At 41.7% G+C, this 17,653-nt stretch overlaps 1 protein-coding gene across 1 annotated transcript in view; it reads right to left on the bottom strand.

Moving 5' to 3' along the window:
• Positions 1 to 17,653, bottom strand: part of LOC126187774 (lon protease homolog, mitochondrial-like) — a 157,763-nt gene that overhangs the window by 100,921 nt on the left and 39,189 nt on the right. Inside the window, exon 2 of the mRNA XM_049929041.1 lies at positions 9,611 to 9,699. Within this exon, the coding sequence (XP_049784998.1) occupies positions 9,611 to 9,699 (89 nt within the window). The remainder of the gene's footprint in view (positions 1 to 9,610; positions 9,700 to 17,653) is intronic.

Here is a 17,653-nt window from a genome sequence, read left to right as displayed (position 1 = left end):
CTAAGTGCCACGACTTCACAACACCGCTTGTAAGAAGGGTTCGCTAACTATTGTTATAGTAAGAAATTTCTATGACATTGTTATTAGTCATAAAAACTAATTGTCTGTATTTTCTGTTTGCATGAATCACAACGGGGAGCAAGTAAAGCAAAAAGGCAAAAACTGAGGAGAAATTTCGGAAAAAAGTAAGAGCTGGTCCCAGGTTATGTAAAATTTTCCATAGTAAGCTGTTTTGTTTGGCGCAGAAAAGGCGGGATTGCTATGCAAGTTGCTTGCATGGTTATGCTTGGTAGTGCATCTATTGATGTAGATAGAAACCTTTTCCTCATTATTCCCTTATTGAATTTTATAGTGGAAAATTAACAAAAAATTTTCAGTGTTATACGCGTTGTCAGTAAAACAAAGAATTGCAACACAATAGTTTACATGTCATAGTAGACGTAAAACAGGCTTTGACATCACGTAAATTACAATTATCAAGTGTAATAATTAGCATATGAAATTTTTCCATTTTTTGTGAAATTTTTATTTTTGCATATTCATACAACATGGCAGAAAAATATATGTCCATTGTTGATAACAACAGCAAAAACGTAATCAGCCAAGATGGCATAGAACTGCGCGATCGAACAACTGAAATTCAGGAGCCATGAATGCCTACCACAGAAAGTTTAAGGTCAGAGTTGAGTGTCGCAGGTTTGACAAATGATGCTCCGCAGCAGAATAACTTTGACGAGACAATGTTTACAATTGAAGAGACAATGTCACGCATCTCCCAGAGCGATATACTGCTCATGAATGAAACATTGGAGAGTGATAGAAATATGACTCTTGACAAAACGTTACAAACACCATTTGCTCACAACACAAACATTAACTTGGAAAGAACAGCTGACAGCAACCACAATAGTACAACTGTCACACTGCTATGGCAGTTATTATCTAACATGAACACGAAATTAGATAATATGAACACTAAATAGTGACCAAAATATGAAACAGCTTGAGAGAAGAGCATACATATCTGCAAATGTCACAGCTCAATGGCTGTTGGAAAATGAACTGGTTATAAATCTAAAAAAAGACTATGTATGCAGTGTTTAAAAACAAGGAAAAGGCTGTAGACACGGATTTAGAGGTTGATGGAACAAGGCTGGAAGAAGTAGAATCTGCTAGATTCTTAGGTATTCTTGTGGATAATGAACTGAAATGGGAAAAAACATATTAATAATGTCTGTAAGAAACTGAGCTCTGTCATATTCTTAATGATGCAGCTATCACAGTATTCAGACAAGAACCTTCTGTGTACAGTGTATCATGGACTTTTTGAACATACTTACAGTATGGAGTGACTGTGTGGGGAAACTCAAACAAACAAGAGACAAAACGAGTGTTCACATTACAAAAAAAAAAAAAAGCAATTAGGACCATTTTAAGAAGAAAGACCTCTGAAACGCGTAGAAACTGTTTCAAGAATTTAGGTATCTTAACTTTTTCATCACTGTATATATACAAAACAATAATATACATCACAAAAAGTAGTGAGGACTGGATTACAAATGCTAGTGTACACACCCACAATACAAGAAGGAAGAATGAAGTACAGAGCATACCCCTCCGACTGGCTATGCTAGAAAAAGGACCCCGGTACTCTGGTATCAGACTACTAAGAAGTCTGCCCAAAAACCTGCAAGATAGTGTACTTCACAAAGAAACTTAAAAACTATCTCATTGAAAAAGAGTTTTACAGTGTACTTCCAAAGAAACTTAAAAACTATCTCATTGAAAAAGAGTTTTACAGTGTTGCAGAGTACTTATGCCATTAAATTTGTATATATTGTTATTCATTATCAGTGATGTAAAAATGTAAGCTAAAGGTGTAGAAAAATAAGTAATAATGAATGTTAATACTTGGACATGTTCTATATTACACGTAAATTTACTGTACACAATGTAATCTCTTACAGGATCAAATAAAATTCAATTCAATTCAATTCAAACCAATTCCAGTGATATGAAACAAGATATGAACACGGTGAAACAGCAACAAAACACTGTTAGACAAGATCTAAATACAATGAAACAAGAACAAAAACAAGTATTCAAGGATTTGCAAGACACAGTCTCTCAGAAGTTCAATGACTTAGCCAAAAATTTTCGCACTGAAATCGACAAAAAATTGAATGATATGAAAAAACAAGTAAAGCATGAAGTACTTTCTGAAGTTAACAGTAACATTACGGAGTTAAAACAGAAGGTAGATTCTTTTAATGAACATCATGATCTAGTAGAGCAAAAGGTAAAGAAAATCACAGACGCCAACACAAACATTGAAGCCACATAGAACCAGTTGTGTTCGACAGTAAAAAAATGTAACCACTGTAGTTAACAAACTAAACAAAGACTATGAAGCTGTACCTCTAGCTGTGGAAGAGCTTACTTTAAGGGTAGCAACATTAGAAGTTGACTAAACATGTGCTAAGAAGGAGAGAGAGAGAACACCTGAGGTAGGTACATTAGATAAGAGTAATATCATTGCAGAGCAGTTAGTAACTGATTGTAAGTTACACACAGATGTAGTAGAAAAAGCTATTCAGAAAAAAGAAAATTGAAATAGTTAAAAAGGTAAACATTAACCTGCAAGCTGCGGAAGATAAGATCCACAATCTTTTAGAAGAAAATATTACCGGATCTCAAAATATGTACATAAATAATACAAAGGCTACAGTGAACAAATCACAACCCATTGGTATTTATCCATAAATTGTCACAAGTTCTACAGCAGGTACCAGCGACAGTTGTAGAATGCAAAACACAAACATTCTTAGCCACCCTGACATGTCCAAGGATTTTTGTCTATGCACACATGCCTCATCTAAGGGGCTGGGGCCATGCTTGTTCCAGATGCAAGAAGTAGAAGGTAAAGAAGTACCCAAGGTCATCAGTTTTGCTAGTCAAAAATTATCAGAAGCAGAAAGATATTATTCTGTCTCAGAATTGGAAAGTTTAGCTGTAATATGGGCATTTAAAAAGTTTGAATATTTTTTGCGGGGTAAGAATACCAAAATTTACTGTGACTATCAGTCACTGTCATTTCTCTTAACACTTACTATTGCAACGTAGATTACCTAGGTGGTGTCTATATTTACAAGAATTCAATTTCAAGATCATTTATATTAAAGGAAGTCAAAATGTTATTGCAGATGCCTTGTCTAGGTTACCACAAGGTTTAGATGAATGTAGTGAATTGACACAGCAAGATGCAGAAATCAAAACGTTATTAATGCAAGGTACAACACAACAGTCTGATTACCATAAGTTTTGTAAGTGAATGAAAATTATACAACAGAAAGATCGTGTACATGGGTGTTTTGTTTCATAGGAAACATGAAAAATCTGACTGGTGTGTGTGTGTGTGTGTGTGTGTGTGTGTGTACCAAGATGTAGTAGAAAAGATTATATCAACAAATTTATAATACGAAGTATGAGGACATTTTGGAGTAGGCAAATGTACCGAAAAAATTGCAACACTTTGTTATTTTCCAAATTTGAGAAGGGAAGTCATACAGGTATTAAGAAAGTGTATATGTCAAAAATCAAAACAGTCCAATGTTTCAAAATATACTGAACTACACCCAATACTAAAAAAAAAAAAAAAAAAAAAAAAAAAAAAAAAAAAAAAAAAACCCTCTGGATATAGTAGCCCTGGAGATAGCTGGTCCATATTCAAGAAGTAAAGGAGGTGGCACTACACGATATTTTCTCGAAACAGATCAAAATGTATGCCATTAAAAATGCAACAGCCACAAATATCAGAAAAAGAATTGAAGAAAACTATTTGAAAAGAACATGTAAACCAAAGGTACTACTAACTGCTAACTGATAATGTTTCGTATTTGATTGGGTAGAAGTGGAAACAATTTATGACCTCACAGGGCATAAAACATATTAGAAAGCTTTTTCAACCAGGAAGCAAGTCCCATAAAACAAGTCTTTAAATAATTTAACTGGTTTATTAGGACATACACCCCTCACAAACATACTCGATTGGTAGCATACGTAACTCCTTTCATGCAAGTTGTCAATAACCTTACACATTCTTCAGCAGGTTTCACACTTGACGAACTGATGTTCCGGACAAGACAAACGAGTGAGTGGAAGTCGCCCATACCAAAAGTACCCACAACTGAAATGACCCTACAAGACAAAATCAAATGATTACACTCAAAAACAGAGTCGAGTACAGAAAGAAATTTTATAATAAGAAACTGAAATGTGTTACACAATTTTTGGGAAGGGCAACGAGTCCTCTTACAGACGCACCCTAAATCAACAAAATTTGGCAAACTGAATAAAAAGTGACAATTACTCTATTCAGGACCATATATAATTTCTGGAATGTACAGATTAATCTATGAAAAAACAGAGAGAGACAAGGGTCTCCACTCTCACAAAGATATAAAAGCCTTTATAGAATGATGAAGCAAGCCAGCATTTTTCCTTTTATCACAAGATACTTGTACATAATGTACATAACTCTAAGTGTAATTTTTTTCTGGAGTGTATTTTAGGACAAAGTAATGTGTATAGGTATAAGTAATTCTTTTGATGTGTACACATAAGCACAAAATAAACAGGAACGAGAAGTTATATACCACTTCACACAAAGCAAAAGGATAAACAAAATTAGCTTTTGGCTCAGCTATGCATGCTCAACAATACACGCTGACATCAGTAGTAGTAGAGGAGGCACTGCCCTGTGCACATGCACGACAGACAGGCAGAAGGCGCAACCAAATAGGAATGCGATATGTACAAGTACGTAACTTAAATACAAAGTAAACGGAAATACTAAGCAATTACATCTACTGTCTAAGAACTAAAAAACCTATTGATATATGTACACAGAGATTTCATTAAATACTACGCTATACACAACATATTTACAAGCAAAAGGAAGCATTATGAAGAAATATAAAAGATATGTAAGCTAAGAAGAAATGATAAAATACCATAGGAAACGCAAAATAATTCTCTTTGCAGGGCAAATGATCAAAAAGGGTAACAGAATGAATGAATGTCTATGAATTTAAACAAAGTATGGAAATCTTTGCAGACTGATGTAATGACAAAATGTATCAGTGGTCACTACGCTATATAATGCAAACAGCTTTTAGTTGTTTTTTTTTTTCTTTCTTTTTTTTCTTTTTTTTCCCCAGCAACCAGTGCACTGTCACGGCGCAGAGGAAGAGAATTATGTAAAGAATAGCAGGTACCAAATGATGAAACGGGCCGCACCTTGAATAAACAGTTTAGCTAAAAGGATATTTATACAACGCTCGTAAGGCAAATGAAAAATGAAAATTTGCATTGTTGCAGTATAGCTCCATGACATTACCAGTACCTATTCACTGCAAAGTTAACAAACATTGATGCATGTGATTTTACAAAAACCAACTAACTTTTTATTGTGTCACACGAAAGCATAAATAATGACATTTCCATGTATTCGAGAAAGATAAGTCTACGATGGTTGAAACTCCTTCATAATAAACACTAAGCTACATGTGAATTGAAGTAAACAGCACTAGCACATGAAGAAACAACATGATAGTAGATGAATGATTAGTCATTACACATCATTTCCATGAAATAAAGAGTTCCTTGGCAACTAGTCCATGATTGTATGAGTAACATTTCCTCAGAAATGTTTTTGACAGCAATATAAGTCTTTCAACATGGTGGACGGCGAAATGTGGTGACATTAACATTCGTGTGCAACAAAGTAATTTCTGAGTATTGTGTCTCACAATGCCAGACACATAAATAAGTGAGCTATAGTTGTTCGAGCCAGTACTTACCACATCAATGGATGCTGTTGGCCAGGGTTCTCTCAGCTGAAAATGCAAGTATGATGGGTAATAATGATGCCCGAGACGTAAGAATGGACATCATCTGTCACGGCATCGGATTTTGAAAGATAAGCGCACACACACACTACACCCAGAATGAAGAAAAACACCATGGCAACCCTTTAATATGTAATACTCAGGTGGAAGTGTGACACAAAATGTGAAATTAACACTAAGAAATGAGTGCACACACGTACGACGGTAGCAACTAGCATGTTGACCATTAGCAGCTCATGCTTAGCTGCCAAACAGACTAGTGCGCAGGCGCAAAACCCCGCAACGAAGCCAAACCAAACTGAACATTATTATCTGTGTGCTAAATTCAAATATGTAATTAACTATCATATTATGCATATAATCTTTTAATTTTTTTTTTTTAGAACTTTACCATACATAGGATAAGCTGACATATCCATTCCGTTAAATAAAAGAGAAGCCGACAAATAAAGAGCATCAACCCCTATTGGCAAATGTAAATAAAAGTTATGCACATACAAAAACAGTGTACGTCTCCATACCATGTCAACCTACAGTGTGGAGGCAATTGTGTAGGTACATGGCGAAAGAACCCCCGGATATGGTAAAGTTAAAATTTATTGAAAAATGAAACAGCAATAAAGATATAATCAAAGACCGACTATAAGCAACAGCAAAGACATTAGTTACGAATGCACAGAAAAGCACAGACAAATGACCATAAAACATCATTCACTTTTTTGTGCATGATTTTGTTTCACTCTCTCGTATGTAGAAGTTTTGTTAAGCCATACTGCTCGCAGTACGACTGGCTACGAGTGTTTTGTATCATGTGTGTTTCTGAATAAGAGAAGACTTAATAACAGTATTAAGTATTTTTATTAATGTGAAATAGAACCAAGATAAGAAGAATTACTTCATATTCTATATCATCTTGAGAGGCACTGGTTTTACCTGGAGTCGGCTGCCTGCATCTACAACTGAAATTGACGAAAAGAAGTCCACGGTCATATTGTCGTAAAATTAAAAGAAGGAGAAGCTTTCAGTAGATGAGAATTATATATAGTTAGTGATGGACACACAGAAAAGAAATGATGCAAAGTCAAGCGAAAGAACATTAGCACAATTTCATACACGGAGAACATTTCATAATAATGCAGTTGTACTAATATTCTCTTTTCATTGCAAGCGAAAAGACAAATACCAATCAATTCCCTCAATTTTTTCCTTTAATATTTTTTTTTAATAATACAACACATGCTCAATTGGAGACACTGTGACTGTGGTCGTGTGTGTGTGTGTGTGTGTGTGTGTGTGTGTGTGTGTGTGTGTCTCTCATAAAATAAGCACAGGCACTAGCAAAACACACCTTCCGATTCAATAAAATCACAGCTTGTGTCGCAAGCCATAGTGCTGTTCGTAGTACAAGGACATATCACCTATCACACGCTACCCGTGTAAAGTGTGTGGAGTCAGAACACTTTCTGTTATACCCGCTATGTACGGTGACACACAAAGTATTCCATGCAGGAGAAAATGTATGTTTGGTAAAAGCTTTTATGGACTTATTGTACAATTCTGCTAAAAATATGTGTACTCAGTGCATCACAATTTTTTCTTACATTAAATGTTAATGCGTCTCTTGTATATAAACAACACAATCTTGCAGGATATCCAACACCAGTACTTATAAAAGATTTCCATACACGTACCAGTACATCACCAAATAAAATTAACTTTCAAAGCTGACGACCATCAAGAACGGAGATGCTATACAACTATGCCCCCACTACTTAATTCAAAGTCTTTCTCTTTCTCTTTGAAGAAGAGACTTGAGACAGAAAGAATGGAAATGTGAAGAAACAAAGGTGGTTATTCAACGGATAATTCTCTCAAGTATATTCTGCTCCAACCACATGCAGAGAAAACAATTGTGTTTCTAATGTCCTGAACTTACTGTCTTATTTGTGGTGAATGACCCCTGATTGCGATTCCTTATAGATAGGAGCGAACCCATCCACTATATTGGAATCTGGCTGTTTCATTGTATGACATACTGTCTTTTAGCGGTGTTTGGTTCTGACAGACAATGAATGTTGGGTAAAAAGGTTCAGAGATTTTCTGCTTTAATGTTTTAGTCATATGTTCACCCAAAAATGTGGCTTTTAGCGCCACAAAACCAGTACTGATCTAATAATAAAGGACTAAATACAGCTGAAGTGCTTATTAATGCCCAAGATGAAACCTACATGACTTAATAAAAGGTCTCTAAAATAGACCTCCTCTCACTCCTCTACTGTGTGGAGAAAACACACACACACACACACAGATATGCACCCTGCATGCTGGATCACCACAGCAACATATCATGGAGTATGTAATGCACTGATGTAATTTTTATATAATAGGAAACTGAAAAATAACATACTAAGTGAAATCCTTTCTGGTAACTAAGAAGCTGTACATCACCATAGAAAAAAATACTTGCACAACACTTACACAAGACAGTCAAAACAAGTACACAAAGTTGTTCAGTCTTTTTCTTCTTCTTATTCCATCTGACCAATGTAGAACGCCTCCAGTTAATGACTATCTCTACATATTAGAGGTCTACTGTCCACAGCAATAACAGCTTCATATTTCTACTGGCCACTATCTTCTTAGGAACAGTTAATTGACAATAGGAAAAAATTAATCAGTTTTTGACAAAAAATGAACTACTTCATCACACTGATCTTTACCCTACTGTAAGACAAGGTAGTCACTGCCCACCTTGTAAAATCTTTATGCTAATGAGTTAACTACAGTCATACCCAGTCAGACACTCATATGCTGCACAAAATGTCTATGAACACCTTTCTTAGTCACGTGAAAGAGATGTCAACAAGTTCTTCATGCATGGACTTCAAACATATCACAGTTTTGAAATGTGTGGGTCTGATTGACAGAAAAAGATAACTGCTGTCAACAGAATGTCAATGTATTTCAACTTCATTTTCTGTATCATAGAAGAGATGAGGAATAAACATGATTTTCAGGTGCAGTTCAGGGTATCCATCCCCATTACTGCCACAGAGGAAAATGGGAGGATCACTGTAAATTACATATATCTACTATTTACTTTGTCATTTACTCTTGGGCTCCAAATAGTAAAAGCTTTGTGCCAGGCATGGTGGAGGGAAGAAATGCACACTGTCTCATGGTGGTGTTCAGATGATTCAGAAACATTACTTTCATAGAACTAGTTCACCTGTCAAGTAATGTGGAACTAGTTATGTGCATACTACATAGATATACGGTCAGGTAGTTCTCTACATGAATAATACAGCAGTGACATTTGTCTGTTTTGGAATCACTGATACCACCTTGGCACATGTGAATGCAAGTCTCACAACACACATCAGAAGCAAGACAATTACTTTCAATCCTGCAATATTTCCTCTACAAAAAGCAAACTGCACTACTCTCCTATATTTCTGATTCTCAATAAAGTAATAAACACAATACACACTAAGAACTTATGCACTTGGTCATCCTCCTTCCAAAACCACTAGAATCGATAGCAAATACCATTATACTAACTATTGATTTTAACCATTGTTGTGTATGATAAATCTTTATTGTTTACCTGTCCTGAATATAAGAGAGGTAATACACGCAGAGCACATGTAGCTGTAATAATGCTTATAAACTAAACAACAGTGTAAACAAGTAACACTCACTCATCATTGATTTTCAGAAAAACACCTGCATATGGCTGATTCCACTTGACCTTTTTCCTAATCAGGTCAACAAGTTGTGGGTTTGATATCTGAAAGCAAAAGAGAAAAAGAAATACTTATACATCTTTCATTATGATTAAAGTAACAGTGAATGCAGCATCAGAATATAGATATCATAAAATCAAACAATGGAAAGACAAGGATGGAATAACAATATAATAAAAAGAATAGAGTGCTACTCAATTGGGTCGTAGACAAGCACAATAAAAATACTGGTACACATTTAAGCTTTCAGCCAAGAGGCCTTCTTCTGAAATAGAAAAAACACACACACACAAATTCCACAACCACACCCCACAAGCAGAATATCACTGTCTGACTTCTGTGGACAGACTGTGGACTGCAACTGCGAATGATGGGAGCAGCAATGTGGTGGGGGTAATGAGGAGGTGTAGGGTGGGGAGGGGAGAGGAAGGGATAGCAGGGTAGGGGGTGGGGGAAGGTGTAGTGCTGCGTGCAAGGGTACAGTGTGGACATGGTAGAGCTGCTAGGTGCAATTTTTTTTTTTTAATGGCGCATAACTGCTACGGTCATTAGCGCCTGGTCTGTAATTAGGTAAAGGTAAAAAAAGAAAATGAAACTGGAAACCAGCAGCAATGGGAACGAAACTCAAAAAATTGGAGAAACTAAAACCAAAAGGAAAGCTTAAAAAACCACTAGAGAAGGGGGTTGGTTGTCCCCAAAACGAGCTTCAAATGACTGGCGTCATCTTACTGGCACTAATAAACTCGAGAACGTGATCAGCTGAGCGCGTGCCATCTGCTAAAATGGAAGATATATCAGGTGACAGCTGTAGATGGGCGCGTAACGGAGTAAAATAGGGGCACTCAACTAAAAGGTGTCTTACCGTCCACAGTTGAGAGCAGTGGGGACAGAGTGGGGGAGGATCGCCACTTAAAAGATGTCGATGGCTAAAAAGACAGTGCCCTATCCACAGTCTAGTTAAAATTACCTCCTCCCGACGACGCGTTCGGAAGGAAGAGGTCCAAACACAAGGGAGAGCTTTCACATCCCACAATTTATTATTGGGAAGTGTCGACCAATGTGCATGCCACAAAAGAACAACACGACGACATAAAACACTCCACAGATCGGTGAAGGGGATCGTGCGAATAGCTGGCCGAAGAAGAGAGACCGCACCCTTGGCCGCTATATCGGCCGCCTCATTTCCACAGATACCAACGTGTCCTGGGATCCAGAGGAACGCCACAGAGATGCCCCCAAGTGGAGCAAGTGTAGGCAGTCCTGAAGCCGGTGGACCAGAGGGTGGACATGGTAGAGAGCTTGGAGACTGAGGGGAGAGCTGAGAGAATCTGAACAGATAACATACCGCATCCACTGATGGCGACGAATGTATTGGACAGCCTGGAGAACAGCGTAAAGCTCCGCAGTATAAACCGAACACTGGTCGGGAAGCCGAAATCGAGTTGGGGTGTCGTCAACAATATAGGCACTCCCTACACCAAACAATGTTTTTGAGCCATCAGTGTAAATAAATGTGGCTTCCTTCATTTGTGCACATAAAGCAGCAAATGCCCGACGATAAACAAGTGAAGGGGTACCATCCTTGGGAACTGACAAAGGTCACGGAGCAGCCAGGTCCGGGGACGGAGCCAAGGCGGTGCTGTACCCCAAGTTGTTAAGAAAGTTTTAGAAAAGCGGAAGGAAAGAGAATGGAGCAGTTGATGGAAGGGGACTCCTGGTGGTAGTAGGGAGGAAGGGCGGCCTGCATACCCTAAATCCAAGGAGGCGTCGAAAAAAATGTTATGGGCCGGATTAGCAGGTATGGAAGACAGATGGCTAGCATAACGACTCAGAAGGACAGCTCGCCGATTGGACAGTGGAGGTTCAGCAGTCTCAGCATAAAGGCTTTCCACAGGGCTGGCGTAAAAAGCTCCAGACACTAAACGTAATCCACGGTGGTGGATGCAGTCGAGACACCGAAGAATAGATGGCAGAGCAGAGGAGTAAACTATACTTCCATAGTCCAATTTCAAGTGGACTAAGGCGCGATAGAAGCGGAGAAAGACCACTCGGTCCGCTCCCCAGGAGGTACCATTCAGGACACGGAGGGTGTTGAGAGATCGCAGACAGCGAGCCGAAAGATAGGAAACGTGGGAGGACCAGCACAGTTTTCTGTCAAACATAAGGCCCAAGAATTTAGCGACGTCCGAAAATGGAAGGTTGACAGGTCCTAAATGTAAGGAAGGTGGAAGAAACTCCGTACGACGCCAAAAATTAACACAAACAGTCTTACTGGGAGAAAAGCGGAAGCCTGTTTCGATGCTCCAAGAGTGGAGGCGATCGAGCCATCCTTGAAGACGTCGTTCAAGAAGGCTGGTCCGTTGAGAGCTGTAGTAGATCACAAAATCGTCCACAAAGAGGGAGACCAAGACATCAGGAAGGAGACAATCCATAATTGGATTTATGGCAATGGCAAACAGTACAACACTTAGCACGGAGCCCTGGGGTACCCCATTTTCTTGGGAGAAAGTACGGGAGAGAGTAGTGTTCACCCGCACTCTAAATGTGTGCTCTGCCATAAATTCGCGAAGAAAAAGGGGCAGCCGACCTCGAAAGCCCCAAGAGAACGGTGTGCGGAGGATGCCAGCCCTCCAACAGGTATCGTATGCTCACTCCAGATCAAAAAATATTGCTACTGTTTGGCGTTTCTGGAGAAAATTGTGCATGATATAAGTGGAGAGAGCAACAAGATGGTCAACTGCAGAACAATGCTTTCGGAAACCGCATTGGGCAGGTGTTCAAAGACTGCGGGACTCCAGCCACCAAGCTAAACGGCAATTCACCATACGCTCCAAAACCTTACATACACTACTCGTGAGAGCAATGGGGCGATAGCTAGAGGGGAGATGTTTGTCCTTTCCAGGTTTCGGAACAGGAACGACGATAGCTTCCCGCCATCGTCTGGGAAAAGTACCGTCGGTCCAAATTTGATTATAAAGGCGAAGGAGGTAACGCAGACTATGGTACAATAAATGCAGCAACATTTGTATGTGGATACCATCCGGTCCTACGGCGGAGGAGCGAGAAGAAGAGAGTGCATGTTGGAGTTCCCGCATGGAGAAAACAGTATTGTAGCTTTCGCAATTATGAGAGGAGAAAGCAAGAGGTTGCACTTTCGCTGCACGTTTCTTCGGGAGAAACGCTGGCGGGTAATTTGAAGAGCTCGAAATCTCAGCAAAGTGTTGACCCAATGAGTTAGAAATTGCGACGGGGTCCACTAATTTATCATGCGTGACAGTGAGCCCAGAGACCGGGGAGAAACTAGGTGCTCTAGATAACCACCGAATCCGACTCCAAACTTCCGAGGAGGGAGTGAAGGTGTTAAAGGAGCTAGTAAAGAAGACCCAGCTTGCCTTCTTGCTATCGCGGATGACGCGACGGCATCGTGCACGAAACTGCTTATAGCGGATACAGTTGGCTAAAGTAGGATGGTGTCTGAAAACGTGAAGAGCATGTCACCGCTCACGTATTGCGTCACGGCATGCCTCGTTCCACCAAGGAACTGGGGGGCGCCGGGGCAATTCGGAGGTGCGAGGTATTGAACGTTCCACAGCTGTAAGAATAACGTCTGTAATATGAGTGACCTCATCGTCGACGCTAGGAAAGTGACGGTCATCGAATGTCGCTAGAGATGAAAAAAGTGTCCAATCGGCTTGAGCAAACTTCCAGTGTCGCGGGTGCATATATGGCAGTTGTGGCTGCAATCGAAGGACACATGGAAAGTGGTCACTCAAGTGTGTATTGGCAAGGGCGAACCATTTGAAGTGCCGAGCTAGCGGAACAGTACCAACCGAAAGGTCCAAATGAGAGAAATTTGTCATGAAGGCAGACAAAACTGTAGGGTCCCCAGTGTTGAGGCAAACAAGATCTGCTTGGTGGAAGATGGATATCAATAGTGAACCACGTGGACAAGGATGTGGAGATCCCCAAAGCGGGTGGTGGGCATTGAAGTCCCCAACCAGCAAATAGGGGGGTGGAAGCTGACCAAGGAGATGAAGGAGATCAGCTCGTGCCATTGGTGTGGATGATGGAATGTATACAGTACAAAGAGAGAAGGTGTATCCAGAAAGGGAAAGACGGACAGCGACTGCTTGGAAGGAAGTGTTTAAGGGGATTGGATGATAATGGAGAGTATCATGGAGAAGAATCATGAGTCCTCCATGTGCTGGAGTGCCTTCAACAGAGGGGAGATCAAATCGGACTGACTGAAAATGGGGGGAAAACAAAGCGGTCGTGGGGACGCAGCTTTGTTTCCTGAAGACAGAAGATGACCGGCGAGCAGGATCGTAAGAGGATCGACAATTCATCCCGATTGGCTCGAATGCCGCGGATATTCCAATGGATAATGGACATAGGGTGGACAGAAAATGGAAGAATGTGACCAAGGTTGCCGTCAACTCAACGACTGCTCAGAGCTTGCGGCCAACAGCGTGGAACGGAATTCAGCCGAAGGCATAAGATCCTGATTCACTGGTTGTTCAGGGGCAGCTCCTGCCACCAGCGATCGGCCGGTTGATCGGCTGCCAGCAGTGCGCCTCGGCGACACAGAAGACGGCCGACGGCGGCTACCGCCAGGTGGTGCTGTAGATGAGACATGCCGTGGCGGAGAAGGAGAGGAACTGGGTTGCTTACTAACCTTCTTGGAAACAGGATGTTTAGATGAAGGAGGAAACGACGGTTGTGAAGTTGGGCTACGTAAAAAATCTTCACGAGTAGGCTCTTTTTTGGAAGTCAACGTGTCTGACTTTTGGGCTCAAGATTTAGCAGAACCCGATGAAGGGTGAGCCCTAGAGTGAGCAGGCAAAAGTGGGGAGGTTGAACAGGCGATCTTTGCGCTGGCTGATCTGACGACCGTGGCACTAAAGGTGAGATCACAAGTCTGCATGGCCGCCTCCTTTGTTGGCCGAGGAGAGGCAAGGACAGTGCTGTATTTACCTGTCTGAGGCACAGTGGACTTTCAACTGGCAAATAATTTTCGAGCAGCAAAGGTCGACACCTTTTCCTTCACTCTGATTTCCTGAATGAGCTTTTCGTCTTTAAAAATGGGGCAATCTCTAGAGGAAGCAGCGTGGTCACCCATACAGTTGATGCATCGAGGGGATGGAGGTGGACAAGCACCCTCATGGGCATCCTTGCCACATGTAACACATTTGGCCAGATTGGAACAGGACTGGCTGGTATGATTGAACCGCTGACACCGATAGCATCGCGTAGGGTTTGGGATGTAAGGACGAACGGAAATTATCTCATAGCCTGCTTTTATGGTCGATGGGAGTTGAACTCTGTCAAATGTCAAGAAGACAGTAAGGGTTGGAACGATGTTCGTGTCAACCCTTTTCATGACTCTATGAACAGCTGTTACGCCCTGGTCAGACAGGTAGTGTTGAAGTTCCTCGTTGGACAATCCGTCGAGGGAGCATGTATAAACGACCCCACGTGAGGAATTTAAAGTGTGGTGCGCTTCCACCCAGACAGGGAAGGTGTGTTGCAGTGAAGTATGCAGCAATTTTTGTGCCTGGAGGGCACTGACTGTTTCTAACAACAAGGTGTCATTTCGTAATCTGGAACAAGACTTTACAGGACCTGCAATTGCGTCGACACATATCTGAATAATGAAAGGGTTGACTGTGGAGAAGTCGTGACCTTCGTCAGACCGAGAAACAACAAGGAACTGTGGCAACGATGGAAGAACTGTCTGTGGCTGAGACTCACTCCCGCTTTATGTGATTGTTCGCACCTCCCGAGAAACAGACGGAGGGACCAATCGGCACTTCCAGAAGGTATCAGCTCGGGTAAGGTAATCACCCCTCCCTGGGCCTGGCCATTACCAGGGGGTACGTACGTGTCCTACCTGTCTACCCGGGGCGGGGAATTATGCGTTACCCCGTCACCGGCTACGCATGAAAATGCGTGGGTCAGCCTTTAGACACGCACAGGGAGGAAAAAAGAGAAAGTGAAAAACAAAGAAAGGGAAAGGAAAGAAGAGAGGTCTCAAATGCTGCAGCGGAGAAAAGGGTAAAGAGAAGAGGTAAGGAAAAGAGGACAAAGGAAGGCTGAAGACTTGCAAGTAGAGAAAGCGAAGAATGTGTTACATTTTTGAGCGCACGTCTCCAGATGTAGGCACAAAACATACTCCCAGAGGCGGAGATAGGGAAGGAAAGAGGCGGTGGTGAGGGGGGGGGAGGGGGTAGCGAAGATGGGGGATGGGGAAGGATGCGGAAAAGGAAGGTATGCAGCCCGGAAAGGAAGGAGGGCCACATCAGCTCAGGGTCCCGTGCTCGCTACACACGTATCCACAAAAGAGTTGTGGACCCCCTGGGGGGCTGCTACGTGCAGTCAGTAGGCCTGGGGGCAGAGGGGGTGGGAGGGGGAATGGGAGTGAAAAAGGAGAGAAGAAGGTGAGGAGGGAAGGCTAGTGGGTGCATTGGCAGAATAGAATGCTGTGTAGTGCTGAAGTGAGAGCAGGGAAGGGGATAGGTAGGAGGAGGACAGGGACTCGTGATGGTTGAGGCGAGACGGGCTATAAGAACATGTGATATAGAGCAGGGAGAGCTCCTACCTGGGCAATTTACAAAAGACGGAGTTGGAAGGAAGGATCCAGATGGTGCTGGTTGTGAAGCTGTCACTGAAGTGAACCACACTGGATTGGGCACCATATTCAGAAATTGGATGGTCCAGCTGTCTCCTGGCTGCAATTTTTTGGTGGCCATTCACATGGACAGCCAACTTGTCAGTTTTCATGCCCCTGTACCTCCCACATAACCACCATCTGGTCACAAAGGAGCACTCCTCTTGTGATTCAGCACAATCCAGGACTGCAGCAACTGAATCACATTCTCCACCAGGATTTCAGCTGCCTCCTGCCATGTCCTGAAATAAGGAATATCGTACCCACTATACTTCTCACCCCTCCCACAATGGTCCACCAGATGTATACAATATCCTTCTTCATCCTTCCTCCTCTCCTGTTCCCAATCCCTTGCCTCATGACTCATATATCTGGAACAGATCTATATGCAAGATGGTGGTGGTGGGTTTAAGGTTGAAAGGGACCAAACTGCATAGTCATCGGTCCCTTGTTCCATTGCACCAAGTCCATGGGTTAAAACGGAAAACATACAAGAGACACCACAGGAGGCCGAGAGGGACAAAAAAAAAAAAAAAAACAAAGCTGAACACACCAGGGACAATAGAAGACAAGAAGAGCACAGACATACAAAAAACAGGCAGAAGAGCTTAAAACAATAGAGCAGATAACGTGGGCTGGCTGACCACGAGGATAAAAAAGGATGAGCCAGCCACTCTACAACACATTAAAATCTCTGACCTAAAAGGACTAGGATAGAAAGCATGGGGAGACAAAAAACAGGAAGTAAAACTTGAAGAATAAAAACCAGTGTCACGTATAAAATGTAAAACCAATTTAGCCATGGAGGCATAGTCTTCTAAAATAGAAGGAAGGGTGGCAGGAAGATTAAAATTCCGCCTTAGAGCGGCGAGATGTGGACAGTCCACCAAAAGGTGGGCCACTGTTAAACGGGAGCCACAGCGACAACATGGTGGGGCCTCACGCTGGAGAAGATAGCCATGCGTCAGTCAAGTGTGGCCGATGCAAAGGCGGCAGAGGACCACAGAGTCCCTGCGAGAAGCCCGCAGAGAAGACTTCAACTCATTTGTGCTCCCCTTGATGGCGCGGAGTTTATTGGGTGTAACTAAGCTGCGCCATTCAGCATCCCAAATCCCGAGAACTTTGCAGCCGGCGCAACACTGTACAGAGGTCAGGTTCGGGTATGCCAATCACCACAAGCAGCTTACCAGTGGCCTGTTTGGCCAGGCTGTCAACAAGCTCATTTCCCGGGATTCCGATATGCCCCGGGGTCCATACAAAAACTACTGACCGACCAGATCATTCGAGGACATAAACCTACTCCTAGATGGAAACTACCAGAGGATGGCAAG

Source organism: Schistocerca cancellata, chromosome 5 (genome assembly GCF_023864275.1).
Source record: "Schistocerca cancellata isolate TAMUIC-IGC-003103 chromosome 5, iqSchCanc2.1, whole genome shotgun sequence".
Lineage (NCBI taxonomy): Eukaryota > Metazoa > Arthropoda > Insecta > Orthoptera > Acrididae > Schistocerca > Schistocerca cancellata.
Note: the sequence above shows the minus strand (reverse complement) of the source record. Positions and strands in the feature narration are given on the sequence as shown.